Source organism: Vanacampus margaritifer, chromosome 9 (assembly GCF_051991255.1).
Source record: "Vanacampus margaritifer isolate UIUO_Vmar chromosome 9, RoL_Vmar_1.0, whole genome shotgun sequence".
Lineage (NCBI taxonomy): Eukaryota > Metazoa > Chordata > Actinopteri > Syngnathiformes > Syngnathidae > Vanacampus > Vanacampus margaritifer.
Window position 1 is genome coordinate 8,767,231 of NC_135440.1, and position 13,945 is coordinate 8,781,175.

General features: G+C 37.9%; 1 protein-coding gene across 1 annotated transcript in view; it reads left to right on the top strand.

Annotated features, from left to right (window-relative positions):
• Positions 1 to 4,039: 4,039 nt before the first annotated feature.
• zfpm2a (zinc finger protein, FOG family member 2a) overlaps positions 4,040 to 13,945 on the top strand; it is a 138,908-nt gene continuing 129,002 nt past the window's right edge. Inside the window, exon 1 of the mRNA XM_077575834.1 lies at positions 4,040 to 4,394. Coding sequence (XP_077431960.1) covers positions 4,355 to 4,394 — 40 coding nt within the window. The 5' untranslated portion in view covers positions 4,040 to 4,354. The remainder of the gene's footprint in view (positions 4,395 to 13,945) is intronic.

Genomic DNA, 13,945 nt, shown 5'->3' on the forward strand with positions numbered 1-13,945 from the left:
TAATTACGTCCTTGAAACTAAAATAGGGTATTTAGTATTTTAATCCCTTAAAAGTCAGTTGTTATCCCCTGGAGGTGTTACAATCTCAGATTTGACCACATAACAGGACACTGAGATTATTCGGAAATGCTACTCAGTTTCTTTCTCCCGCCTCCTTTATTTATTTACAGCGTTACAGTCATATTCAATAGGGAGGGTCATACTCTGTTCATCCAACCTTATTTTTTGTATTGTACTGATATTCGAGTGTATTCTGAGGGTGCAAATTGAGTGGATTAGTGCCGTTCTTGTTTGTATTTTTTTTTTTAAACATAAATATTGTCTTTGTCAGCATCTTATATAAACATTTTATTTTTGTGGTAGCAGACATGATTTTGGGAAAAGAGCGGGTGGGTTAGGAGTAAAGGGGGGGGGGGGTGCTAGACATTGATGTAGGGAATAAAGCCTCTTGGAAAGAAGTGCCACCGAGGCCTCCAGGCCCGCGGGTGGTTTTAGCAGCTTAGCCAGCAGAGTGGGCACTCTCTCAGACATCTGTTTGCTTGCTGCTGCAGGAGCTGCCGGTCTGCTGGATGGATGGGCGCAACTGCAACCTGCATCAGGACAACAGCAAGTCCAATTAATAATCGCTAACAAAAACTGTACCGTACATGATATTTAAGTAATGTAACTTATATCATAAATCCAAGGTGATTTCTTGAGACCGGTGGCCCAGAACCACATGCACGCACATGCACATGCACACTCAGACACAAACACACACACTCACTCCTTTGGAGACAAACCAATCCCCAACAGCCAGAGGGTGTCACCACAGCAGGCAAAATCATCACACTGCTGTCCAACTTTAGCTGCTGAGGCGGCTCTTTAAGGATGGAGTTCCTGTCCAAGGGATAGCTGTCACTCCCAGCGCCACCGGACATGTGTGATCTCCTCAAAGACATCAACCTAGTAATTTGTCATGACCAACAAACACTGTGACATACATGCTGTACATGCAGCACAGCTGTTCACTTGCATGCAGTGTAAGAGGAAGCATGCAGCTGTGAGTATGTAATGTAATATTTCATGCAGGACAAATTAACACTGAATGATACAGTTTTCATCTGTCGTTGAAATACTGTATCACTAGAGAGAGAAAACAAGAACAGCTCTTTGTAATGTGATATTTGTTATAGTGCAACTGTAAGGAGAGGGCATTTTAAATTTCTTGGAGAAAATATCAATCCAGTAAACAGTTTTATTTTGATTTAACTACTTAACTATGTGTCTATGATCGGGGCTTTCTCATCTATAGACGGTAATTTAATAGAGCGTCATGTCAATATGTTATATATATGTATTAGTCTCCTCTTTCTGTCTGTCTCTGTTATCAAGCAAAAAATGCATCAACTTAATTGGAGCCAAAATTCTAAATAAATGGCAATAATCAATAAAACACTTCTCCCGGCCAACTATTAGTTTACAAAAGGCAAAACAAAAAAATACTTGTTCTCAAATTAACCACAATATAGATTAAGCCACAAAAATACAAAATTGGCTGAGATTACCTCTTTTGCTCTTGTCGATTAAGCCACAAAAATACAGAATTGGCCGAGATTACCTCTTTTGCTCTTGTCTTTCAACTGTGTAATTTTATTAGTCACTCACGTCCTTTGTGAAATTGCAATGGAGTAAATAAATATAACTACTTTTTGTGAAATCAGTCACTTGTGATGTAAATTAGTGTTTTGAAACTTTCTAAATAAGTAAAAAAAAAAAGGGTAGGCAAAAATAAGCGTGAGCTTCAGCCTATGCCTTTTCGGTCTGTATGTTTTTATGACTGACCTGTGTGTTGTATTTTTTTTCTTTTAGAACTGATTGAAATAAATTGTATTCATTCACTCGTACATTCATTTTAAATAAATACAAACATGACACAATTAGACAGCCATGGGTGAGCCACTGAAACATTTGTCAAATACTGAACATGATGCAGCCACAAACAACACACCTTGCCTGCACTGACACTGAACGACAGTCCCCAGATGTGACTTGGCAGTTGTAATCAAATGATTTAGTACAACAAATCAACCTTTCCCCTAATAATCTGATTATGTGGCTACGCTGTGCAACATCCCAAAAGAATACAGTATACCTTAACCTATTAATATGACCAACCTTGTGTCAGTGATTTCCCCTGTGATGGAAACAGTATCATGTTAATTATCACAACCATCTGGTCTGAGCTGTGAGGACAAAAAAAAAAAAAGCTGCCTCGCTGGTGCAGCTTCGTACCTGTCAATCACGCACTGCTTCAAACAAGTCACTGAGGCTCAGGAACAGCGGAGAACAAGCATGCTGCAGTCACAGGATTTAGGAGTGGCGTTAAATTAATCTTCAACTGGCAATTTTGCTCCCTCTCATGCAGAAAGCTTTTGCTTCTACCAAATATTGTTATTGATTTGGGCCTGGAAGAGTATGAATATGATCAGTAGACAGTGTGCTAGCTATGCGTTTCCATGATTAATCTAATTAAATGTTTCAAAGATTATGTTTAAGTGTGTAAGTAAAATACTTGCCTTTGTGTAAGGTTTGAACAAGCAAAAATCAATCAATCAATCAAACAAACAAACAATCATATTACCCAGGAATGATAACTGAATTGGTTATTATTCTTTGTAATATTTCAATTCACACATTTTGCATAGCTTTTCAACATTAAACAGCTCATGGTTTTCACAGCAAGGATTTACTGTTCACGACTGCCACTGACTGCCATTTGGCTCATTATAGCGGCGTATGCAGGGAAAGAATTAAAGAAAGCTTTTACTTGAAACTGGAGCCACCAGAGGATAGAGGGGGAGCACAGGATGAGAAGGCTTGCAAAGCAGATGCTCTTATGGAGGTGAACCACCACTGACCGTCTGTCACATGAATTATTCCGTAGTTTTAGACTCCATTCCAAAGTTGTGGAATTGGGTTATGAGATAATTTCACAGGCCACTTGCTTGTCTTCCTTTGCAGTCCAACAGGCTAATTGAAGAGAGTGATTTCCAGTTTGTGCAACTATTCAGAACATGGGAGTCAATCTCTGAATATTGTAACATTGTATTTTTTAATACTTTTTTTTTTTGCAGACGTGATACAGTTTGAGAGACGTGTCGATCATTTGCAGCAGCACTTATTAAATATTAATTACTTTAAAAAAATAAAATGCTCATCTTCATTCTGGGAATACTCATCTGTATACATCAATTTCAGTGAAAGGTTGGAGTACAGTATTCCCAATTTGCAATGAAATCTAAATATCCTTTGGGGGTTAAACTCAATCAATCCATAGTGAATGGGGAAAAAAATGGTCAAAATGTAACAAACATAGCCTATTCATGTTTGTAATTGTTTGGTTACCATGATAAAAAATTATATGTGCTTATTTATTTATTTATTAAACAAATTCCCTGTGTATTGATTAACAAAAATTACAATTAAATGGTGTAATTGCAATTTCAATTTAGCTGATTCATAGAAATTTGGTGATATGTAGGGATTCTGAGTCGATTATTGTTATTATTATTATTATTATTATTATTATTATTATTATTATTATTATTATTATTATTATCATCATCATCCATCCATTCTCTGAACTGCTTCCTCTCGCTTTGACTGGTCATCAAACAATTACAATATTATTATTATTATTATTATTATTATTATTATTATTATTATTATTATTATTATTATTATTATTATTATTATTATTATTATTGTCTTTGTTATTTATTTATTTATTTATTTATTATTGCATTCGTTTTAAAATGCCAGACTGGAGTTTATATTTTTAAGTAGATGTATATCTAACTTGTCAATCGTTTCTAATGACAGAAGTGTCAATTGCATGTCAACTGAAGTTCACAGAACCTTGGCTACGGTAGCCGATTTGAAACAAATCGTATCTTCAAACAAAAGCGCGAAACGCCTTCACCTCCACACAGTCAGAGCACGCGGAACGCCGCGAAGCTAGGCAGCCTCATTACCGAAAGGAACGCGAGAAAGAGAGTGAGTCGGGGAGAGAGAGAGAGAGCGCGAGAGAGAGAGCGTGTGAGCATGTGAGAGAAAGAGAGAGAGAAAGGGAAAAGAGAGAGGGGCAAAGCCAATGCCAGAGCCAGGGAGAACAGAAAGATAAAGCGAAGACAGACGGAACGATAGACATTAAAAAAAGAAGAAGAAGAAAAGTAGTTATATACGGTTTTTCTTCTTTTTCCCCTTCTCAGTTACCGCCAGAAAAAAGAGAGAAAAAAACTGCTTGGATGAACCAAAATCTATCGCTCTGTCAACACTACACCTGGATTCGCTGACCGGCCACGCAGCAGGCATGTCCCGAAGGAAGCAGAGCAACCCCAGGCAGATCAAACGTAAGTTTGTTTTCTTCAAATGTTGCATGTCGGCTCTGTAAGGCTTGTTCATCATTGTTAAACGCTATGTCCGTCCACAAAGACGCCGAATCAGCCCTAACGGTCGCTATTCACGAAACGGTGAACGCGCTCCCCTCGCACTTGCATGTTTTGGTTGTAGAGAGGTGAGTTGAGTTCCGGTCCAAATCCCATGGTGCCGCCTCGTGGCTCAAAAGTTTTACCGAATGTACAAACAGACCGAGTAGCCTCACCCTGTAAGTGATTTGGTCCTACTTTAATTTAGTATCCATCCACAAATGTATGTCATGGATCAGTGCATCAGTTCAGCGTGTGCATCCTCATTTGGGTAGCCAGTGGCAAATTGGACATAAAGTGCTAAAAAAAAATAATTGAAACGAGTGTTTTCAAAAAACTGCACAATTGTTAGTGAATTATAAAGACGCTTTAATTGGCATGACACGAATTGTCTCTAACGCCCACACTCGCGCGCACGTACACACGCGCGCGCACACACACAAACACACACACACGCACACACACACACACACGCACACACTTTGGCATTGTCATTTACCGCAGGTGTGCATACCTGTTTTGATACACACACGTTTTACTCTAGAGCTTTTTTTTTTTTTAGAGTGCTATTGGATTGTAATGTTACACGTATCCAATAATGTATGTTGTTTTCTTCAATAGATTATTTTGTAATTACTAAAACTGTATTTGATTAGCGTCCACGCTATACCCTCTGCATAGTCAACATACAGTATAAATTAATTGCAAGTCACTATTGGGTAGATTACCTTATTATTATTTTTTAATCAGTGTGTGAAGCCTTGGCCTACTTTGGAATTATAGAATGACACATGTTATATCATTTACAAATCGGATGTGCGCCATTGTTGACTTAACTAAATTGGACTATTTCAATTGTCACACTCACATACTGGGCACATCAGCATGGACATTCTTCAATCTTAAATGCAGCTGGCGTGTATCTTCAATCAGGATGTTTAGTGTTGCTGTTTCTTTCAGCACTTCACTGTTGCAAGAGTTTGACACACTTTGGACTGTAATTGGAGGTCACAACATCAACATTTAACTGCAACAAATTTGTCTCGTAATACATTTGCTTCGTCACCATTAAAGCAATTTGGAGTGAGGTGCTAAAGACAAAAGAGGGACTAAAGAGGAAAAACACTTGTTCAAGTAGCGCGGGTGCATTAGCGATTTTTTGCATACACGTTGCATGCTCATGCTCATCTAACCATGAGGACACATATAATGGTATGGAATAGCTTTTTATTGCTTTTGTACCACAAAATTGAGCCTCAAAGGACACTGAGCATTTTTTAATTGCAAAATATTTATTTACCCGTCTTATTGCAATGCTAATTAAAAAAAATAAAATAAATATATATATATATAAATAAATAGGCCCTGATTTAGATTTTTACATTTCAACATTAATGATAATTTGTCAGCACTTTTCATACATATTCAGTGCTGAAAATATTTGTTGCATTATTTAATATATTATATTTCCCATTCATTCAAACTTTTTACTCACTGTAACTTTCTTTTGTCCTCAGAAAGTATTCATTTGGTCAATTTGGAATTTCACTCTAAATTCCATAAGATCAAAAGAGAGAAAAAAAGTTCTGAGGTTAAGTAAGCAAGTAAGCAAATGTAAATGTATTATTTTTTTAACACATAGCAAAGGCATAACACATCTAACAATCCACAACATTGTATGAGCATGATGCACCTGCTCATCTTTGAGCCAATCCAATTGCAGCATCCAAATGTTGTTTTCAAGCGAAGGAAGTCTAACATTTGTGTTGCAGCATTGTGACCCGGCCGTGTGTGAATTAATATGTCATGTGTAAGATCATGTGTCATGTTAATGTGCAGCCGGTGTGCGGCTGTATAATCAAGCTCTAGTTGCCACCAGAAAGGTCACGAGGAGCCTAGATCCTCTCTCCTAACCCGGGAACTCTGGGGAAAAGCCACTGCATGGAAAGTCAGCAAAGACAGTCATTCTAAAGGACAAAAAGGTTGTTGGGCGTAGTGGCCCCACCACCAGCGCTGCCACCCCCACCTCCTCCTGCATACATTGGACTGTTATCTAAAATTGTGATTTATGCAGTATTTTAATATTTTGCTTATTCTTTCCCCTTGGGTGCTCTCTGAGCGGTGATAAAAAGGCAATGCTGAAAGAGCACCATTAATTTGCTCCGATGACTGGGGAGATAAGGGCAGATAATGGGAAAGATAAGCAGGGAAGATATACCATCAGAAACCCGATTATTACCATTAAAATTCCAGCCTAGCAATCTGCAGCTGCCTGATAATTCCTTCTCCGTTTCCACCACTTTGGATGATAAGGCAAAAAATAGTCACTCAGTACTCTTGATTAGGGTGCCTGGATATCCCGATAATACAGTGATAAATTATGTATTTTCCCCTTTGTTTTTTTCTGTACGTGTATGTATATATATATATATATATATATATATATATATATTTATTTAGTTATTTATTTTCTGTATCGCCCACCCCTTTTCCAAGAAAGCGAAAACCCATACTCTTTTATTGTAATAGGAGTTTGATAGAAAATGGAGATAGTGGTGGAGGTGTTTTGTGTGGGAGCACATATCAATGTTATCAGCTCATCTCCCTGGCCCAGCTGCTCGCTGCTGTTGTTTTTAGCCTTATCACCCCGTGCCAATATGCCAATAAATTGCCCAGATTGTTAGGCAGGTCCGTAGAATTGGACAGGAGTGATGAAAATATCGCTGATGCTCTGCGGATTGCGATTAGCTGCTGTAATATGATGTGTGAATGCCACCAAGTTCTCTGTATCTTCTCTTCTCACCCCCACCCTTTTCTTCTTCTCTCCCTCCCTTCTTCCAGCGGCTGCTGGTGTCCATACCTCTATTGGAACTGAGAGGAGAACATTTTGATGCTTAATAGGAAGGAAAGATATGAACAGGCTGAATTGAAACCAGGCCCCTCGGTGTAATTTTTCTGTAAAATTGCCCCCCAAAGTTTCATAGCATAAAGCGGAATCTGGATGATGTAGCGGGTGTGCCTCCGCTAGTGTTTATGGGAACATATTGAAGCAGCCGACTGAGGCCATGCTCAGACATCTAATGTCAAATGTGCTTATTAAACTGACTTAGTGCTTTAGCCTTAACTGTTGGTATCTTTATATGGACCACCTGGGAATTTGTGCAGCTTCTTTTTTTGTCCTTTACTTCACATTATCCAATCAGAATGAAGTAGCAAGATGTGGTGATTTCAGTACTGCTCTTTAACTGTATGTTGTACAGCACCCACATTTCCCAGGTCTTAACACTATGTCATACTGTCATCATGCTTAATCTACTCTTGTGATAGTGATCTCACTTCCAAAAAGATAATCCACTGCAGCGTACAATTATGTTTCTGATTACTATTTTCATGTACACTACCCCATAGAAAAATAGAAAAAGGGTCATCTTGATTTTGCAGATTGTATACGATATTTGAAGTGAAAATTAATTTTTAGGATTTTGCTATTGCATAGCATTGTAAACTGATAACCAGATGAAGCAATTATTGGAGAAATTGTATGTGAATGCTGAAAAGCTGAAAGAATAAATATAGAAATGTGCAATAATGCTGCATGAGGTGGAATTTTGGTCAAAATTATGGAATGATGTGGAATGGTATTGATTGATTGATATTCTACAATATATAATAACCTTGAATGGTAGTGGTGAAAATGTGCAATTAGTTATACAGTATATGAAATGGTAAGGAATGATATTGAAAGATTTAAATTGGTGAAATATGTGCAATATGTGGGGAGAAATGTAGAATAGTGCGGAATTGTCAAAGTTTTCGTGCAGGTGAAATTGATCGGATTGAATGAGATGAACACTTTGAATTTTGAATGGACCCACTCGCCCATACCCTTGAAAATTAATGGAGAATTTTGTTGGTGAAAATTGTGCAAATGTTGGTAAAAAAAATTTTTGCAATGTGGGGAATGGTGAAAATTTATCTGAATGAACTGAACATTTTAAATTTCAAATGGAAATGAATTGTTGAACATCCCATTGGAAATAAATTAATGGGGAATTTCTAGGTGAAAAAAATGTAGAATTGTAGGAAAACTGTGAATATTTGGAATGAGAAATGTAATAGTATGCAAGCCGTGCATTATAGTTGGAATGGTTTGAATCGGTCGAGAGTAACTAGAAGTAGTTGAAGGACGAAAAACAGCTTTCAGCATTCACACAAATAACTTGTACAAGCATGTGCTGTACATATTTTTGGATTACTTTAAATTTAACAAACAATGTAGTCCCTGCACTTTGAAGCAAACATAGATCCAAACATACAACTTGTATGTTTGAAAGAAAAAAAAGTATATAAACCTTTGTATGATACAAGGGTATATATATTTTTTTTCTTTTGACAATTTTCTTTGCTCTACTGTTAATCTGCCCAGCTTTTGCATATGGCCACTTATGGAATGCCAGCAAACTGTTCATATCATATCAGGTGACATTTCTATCTTTGAGGGGCATTTATCAGAGGCAGATTACAATTGTAAAGGATAAGAGAAGTGTTTACTGAATTGTCTGCCAACATCCTGTGTGTGTTAGTGTGTGTATGTGTTAGTGTGTGGGTGTGTGCGCGCGTGCGTGTGTATACATTAGCACATGTAGCCTACTGTACAGTACGACAAGCATGTGCCCATTTGATCTGGCAGAACCGTGAGCTGTGTTGAAGTATTTATTTTGTGGAAGTTGAAGAGCGTGCATGTTTTTCACAACATAGCGCCGTGTTCTTGTGGAGACTGCTGTGTGCTGCAAGAGTTGTACCGTGCTGCCTCTCACCCCTGCCCACAAAGACTGGCATCTGTGGCTGTCACATGTTTCGGGGGTGGGAAATCAAAAACTGTCCATGTCTGCCTCGCTGTATGTTTAAGGGTCTGTCTTTCAATAGGTGACAATCTTTTTGTGTCTCCCGTGTTTTTTTTGTTGATTTGTTTCCGAAGCAGAACGGTTGGCAACTTTCACGTTAACATCTGTTCCCTGACAATAACAGCATGTGTTGTTTCCTTGTCTTTTACTGAAGAATACCCAATCGCCTCATTGCTTTTGGAGAAAAATTACAAGTCATATATATATATATATATATATATATATATTAAAGAATATAATACAGAATGTGTTTGCACTTTAAGCACTGATAACTTGTGTTAGGTGAAGCTATAGGGAAAAGATGGACAGCAGCTGTTGTTTTCTTTGTTTAAAAGAGCTGTGTGTCATGTTGGACGGGCTTGTGCTTGGTAGCCGACGGAATGCCAGTGCCTAAAGTTGTCCTTGGTGGCCCTGCCGCCTGCAAAGCCTAGACAGTGAGATGATATGTGGGCAGGGTCGCAACCAAGGTGCAGGTCACTTCCTCACACAGCTTCCTCTTTATCTTCCTCTTTCCTGGATTCTTCTGTTATTATTCCAATAACTGCTTGTCCAGGCTATCATTGTGTGGGTTTTATTTTGGTACTATTGCTTTGCTAATTAAAAAAATACAAATAATAATTATATAATTATTGTGGATTAAATCATATCATACATGTCATGTTATGTCTGTCAAACAAATAATCTTCAAATATTTTTACTGTCACTTTGTGTTGCTTTTTATGGCCTGACTGTGTAGCTCACTGTTTATTCAGATTTGATTTCAGGGATGCCTATTGAGCCCCTAGGTAAGAATGACTTTCAGCCTGCTTTAAGATAATAGCCTTGGCTCCAGCTTGTAGGATCAATATTGGTAATAATTAATCACAATTATCAAGCACAAGATCTAGTTCCATTTGTTGTTACATCAGGAAAATATCAATAATGAAGTGGACTCCCCGATTGTCATGGCAACTTCATCTCTAAGGTCAAAGAGAGTTTATCTTATCTTGCTGCCGAGAGTGGCAAACTGCTTAGGAATCTAGTTTAGACTCAGAGATCATTGATTTAGGCTTTCTTTTCCCCCCACCTTGTTGTTCCAGGAAAGGAAAGGGTGGTGAGGATGAGAGAAAGGCAACATTCTAATCACAACAGAGATGTAAGATTTAAATATTGATGTCCAAAGGCCATTACAAGCAAAGAGGGCCTCTGGTCTTGCTGTTGTTCAAGTACGTCCTTTTAAGACCCAGACAAAGCTTTGATTATCAGAGGTGTCACTGTGGAGTGTGTCTGTATAGCTGACAGTGTGGGACTGCAGGGGAGATCAGTTTCCTGCAAACACAGTCACGGAATATTAAAAGGTCCTACTCAGCACACTACTCTGTCTACTGATTGATGTTATGGTTCATATGATCCATTATGATACCGTTGAAAAAAAAAAAGGAAGTGCAACACTGTTTTGGTTGCGTTATGAGATAAATAGATACCAAAATACATAAATAGATAACCTCCTTTATAATTGCAGTTTTACTATTGTTTTTTGGATTAAAAGAAGCATCACAAATACTTGGCCATAGCAGATTTCGCAATTATTTAACCAAATTGTCCTACTACACATGTCATTGCCAACCTGCAGCTGCATATTCCTGTTTGTTGTCAGTGGTAATCTTGATGTATTTATTTATTTTTAAACATTGGTCAAGGAATCTTTCCAGATTAATCAAATATATGTGAATATGGACATCTGCTGTATTTAAACTTGAGGCTGCACAGTATTGGAAAAACATGCAATATGCCACATGATTGTTGAATATTGTCAAAGGAATTGCATCCTTATTACCTAATAAAAGAAATGTTTTTTCATGCTGCACATTAAAAAAAAAAGTTAATTAGTGTTAGTAATGATCCAGATACTGTTCTTATTGGATGACGATGTGCATTGAAGGTTGAATCTGATTGGTCCAAGTCAGGTAAAAACATGCAATTCCATATGAAAGTATTAAGTATGACTTTATTGCACATCTATGCAATACGTATATTGTACGTGCCATTACAGCAATGACAATATTTTGTCAATATATTGTTGCAATCATAATCTAAACATATATCATCATCAGTATAGGTCATCTTTAAATGTGTATTGACATTTCTATAGTCACAGTCAGTGTGTGCGCATTGCATATGTCATAGGCTGGATTTTTATCAAATGATCCTAAATCAATTTATTCAAATTCGCAACACCCTTGCCAATTACTTTTCACTTTAACTAATAATTAAATAAATATAAATATCACAAAGCCTAATGAAACAAATAATTATTTCAACTTTGAAAAAAATGGGCGCTGTCTGTAGGTATACCAAAAAATCTTGCATGCTCAATTTGGTGGTGTTCCTTGTGTCATTATCATAGGCCTAACTGCAAGCAAAATGGTCTGTTTTCATTGGAGGTACGCTTCATTCTGAGCCATTTAGGTAAAACGGCAGGCCAGGGTGCTTGGATGTACCTCATCATGCTGCAGAATGTTCCTAAGAGTTGGAGCAGGGGCAATGCCTACTTTTTTTCATCCTCTTCTTGCCTCCGGGACAAAATTGCCTCATTTAACATTCTCTAGCCCAGCCAAGAGAGGAAATAGCGAGGCTCAGAAGAGAGGCTGCCACACATCATGAATTCTTCTCTCATTTAAAGTAGTACTGTTCCTTTCACTTTGGTGATGCACATAGATTAGGAATGAAGCCAGTGCACAATTAAGGGGTTGAGGGGTACTGCAGGTTTTTTAATGCCACCAAATGCTTTTGAAGTTCTGTTATTATGGATATGTATAGTGGTTTCATCATGCTTCTTGATGGGCCACAATTGTTTTTGATCTGCATACATGAGAGCATGTGTTAAGTGTTAAGATTTAAGTTTGGCAGTATTCCTCTCCATATTTAAAAATAATTTGACTCGATGTGTTTAATAAAGTCATTTCAATTAGTTCTGTTTGATTAATTTCAGTCAATCAAACACTAATACACAGATAATATATTTTTGTTTTGACTGGGTTTTGGATGATAACAAGAAGAGTGACTCTTGAAAAAAAAACCTCACTTATTAGGCATTGTCACAATAATATTGTAATCAACAGAAAATGCATTCATGTCCAAACTGTCATGAAGGGGATAATTTAGTGAACAAACACCAAAGAAGGGTAGTAGCTTGCAAATCATAGAGTGACACCCTAATAGCTGCTCGGGCCAAATCTGTGGCTTGGCAGGAATTACTGGAGATGTGCCCCCACCCCTCCCAATTCTGTTTTTTGGGTGCTGGGGGTGGAGGGAGCGCATTGCAGAACCTTACATTTGGATGAAATGCACCAGACTCGAAGGATAGTTAAGGCATAGGTGGCACCAGAGGATTAAGGCAACAAGCCTTTCAGTTCAATTTGTACATCAGCATTTTCTGCCAGGCGAATGGCATAAAACGCATAGCATCTTAACAGTGGAAAATAACTTGTGACAAGGCTTTGTAAATAGATAAACAATTTATGTTGAATATGCTTAAAATATAAAACAAACTTCAAAACATGTTAATGCTTTCAAAAAGCCGCGTTTTGATTTCCGCTATTTTAAAGTTACTAAAGCTGTTGACTGCGCGGCTTACACCTCTTGAGATCGGGGCCGTATCTTTCCCAACGTGATTAGCAGAAAGTGCTTCAACATGAATAGTAATGCACTACTAATCAAAACCGGTTGGTAACTATTGATTATGTTTTCTACTACTTATGAAGATCAAGACAAAACAGTGTGTGTGACAAAAGAAGTGACATGATGCAAAGTGCACATCTGCTACTTATTCTCTCAAAGCGGGCCTTGCTAAGTGGCTAAGTGAGTAAACATCCAGGGAGAAAAGCAGTCACTATCATTTCAGAATTAGCCCATTTTCTTTGTGCATTTCAGAGAATGCTTATCTAGTAATTACTGAAAACTGTTGACACTGAGCAAGTGTAAGCCAGCTAAAATGGCATTTTGTTTCATGGTATCAGATTGGATTTTTATCTGAGCTTCATGCATTCCTGAAAACCAAGGATAACAGGCTCAAACTCGCGATTTGCAGAATGACAGCGGAATTAAATGACAGATATTGAAAAGCTACAATCATCACATATATAGGGCGCTCAGCCCAGGAAGTGACTGTGAATCTCCGAGACGTACATTTGACCATAATCAAGTTTTTTTTTAAGCTTCAGAAACAGGGTCAGTTGATAAGCTTGAGAAAAACAGGCGGAAAAAAGCCTTCTGTGATAGACGAGGAGAAAATCTGATTGATTGATGTCCGCCGGCTTTGCCACCATCACAAGCCAGTTGACAGTTAGTTTGGGATCAGATGATTTCACTCTCAAGATTGGGCTTGAGGGGAAGCTAGGCAAATATGAAGGACACAAAGGTCAATGGTTTCTTTCCTCGCTGTATCTATCTCTCGCTGGCAATAGCTGGCTTTGACAAACTGTAATATGTTGCCAAGCTTTGTGGCGGCAGGACACATGGTCATAGTTTGTACAGTAATATCCTATTGCAGTAATCTCACAGGGAATGATTGAAAGTGGTGGAGGAATCTGG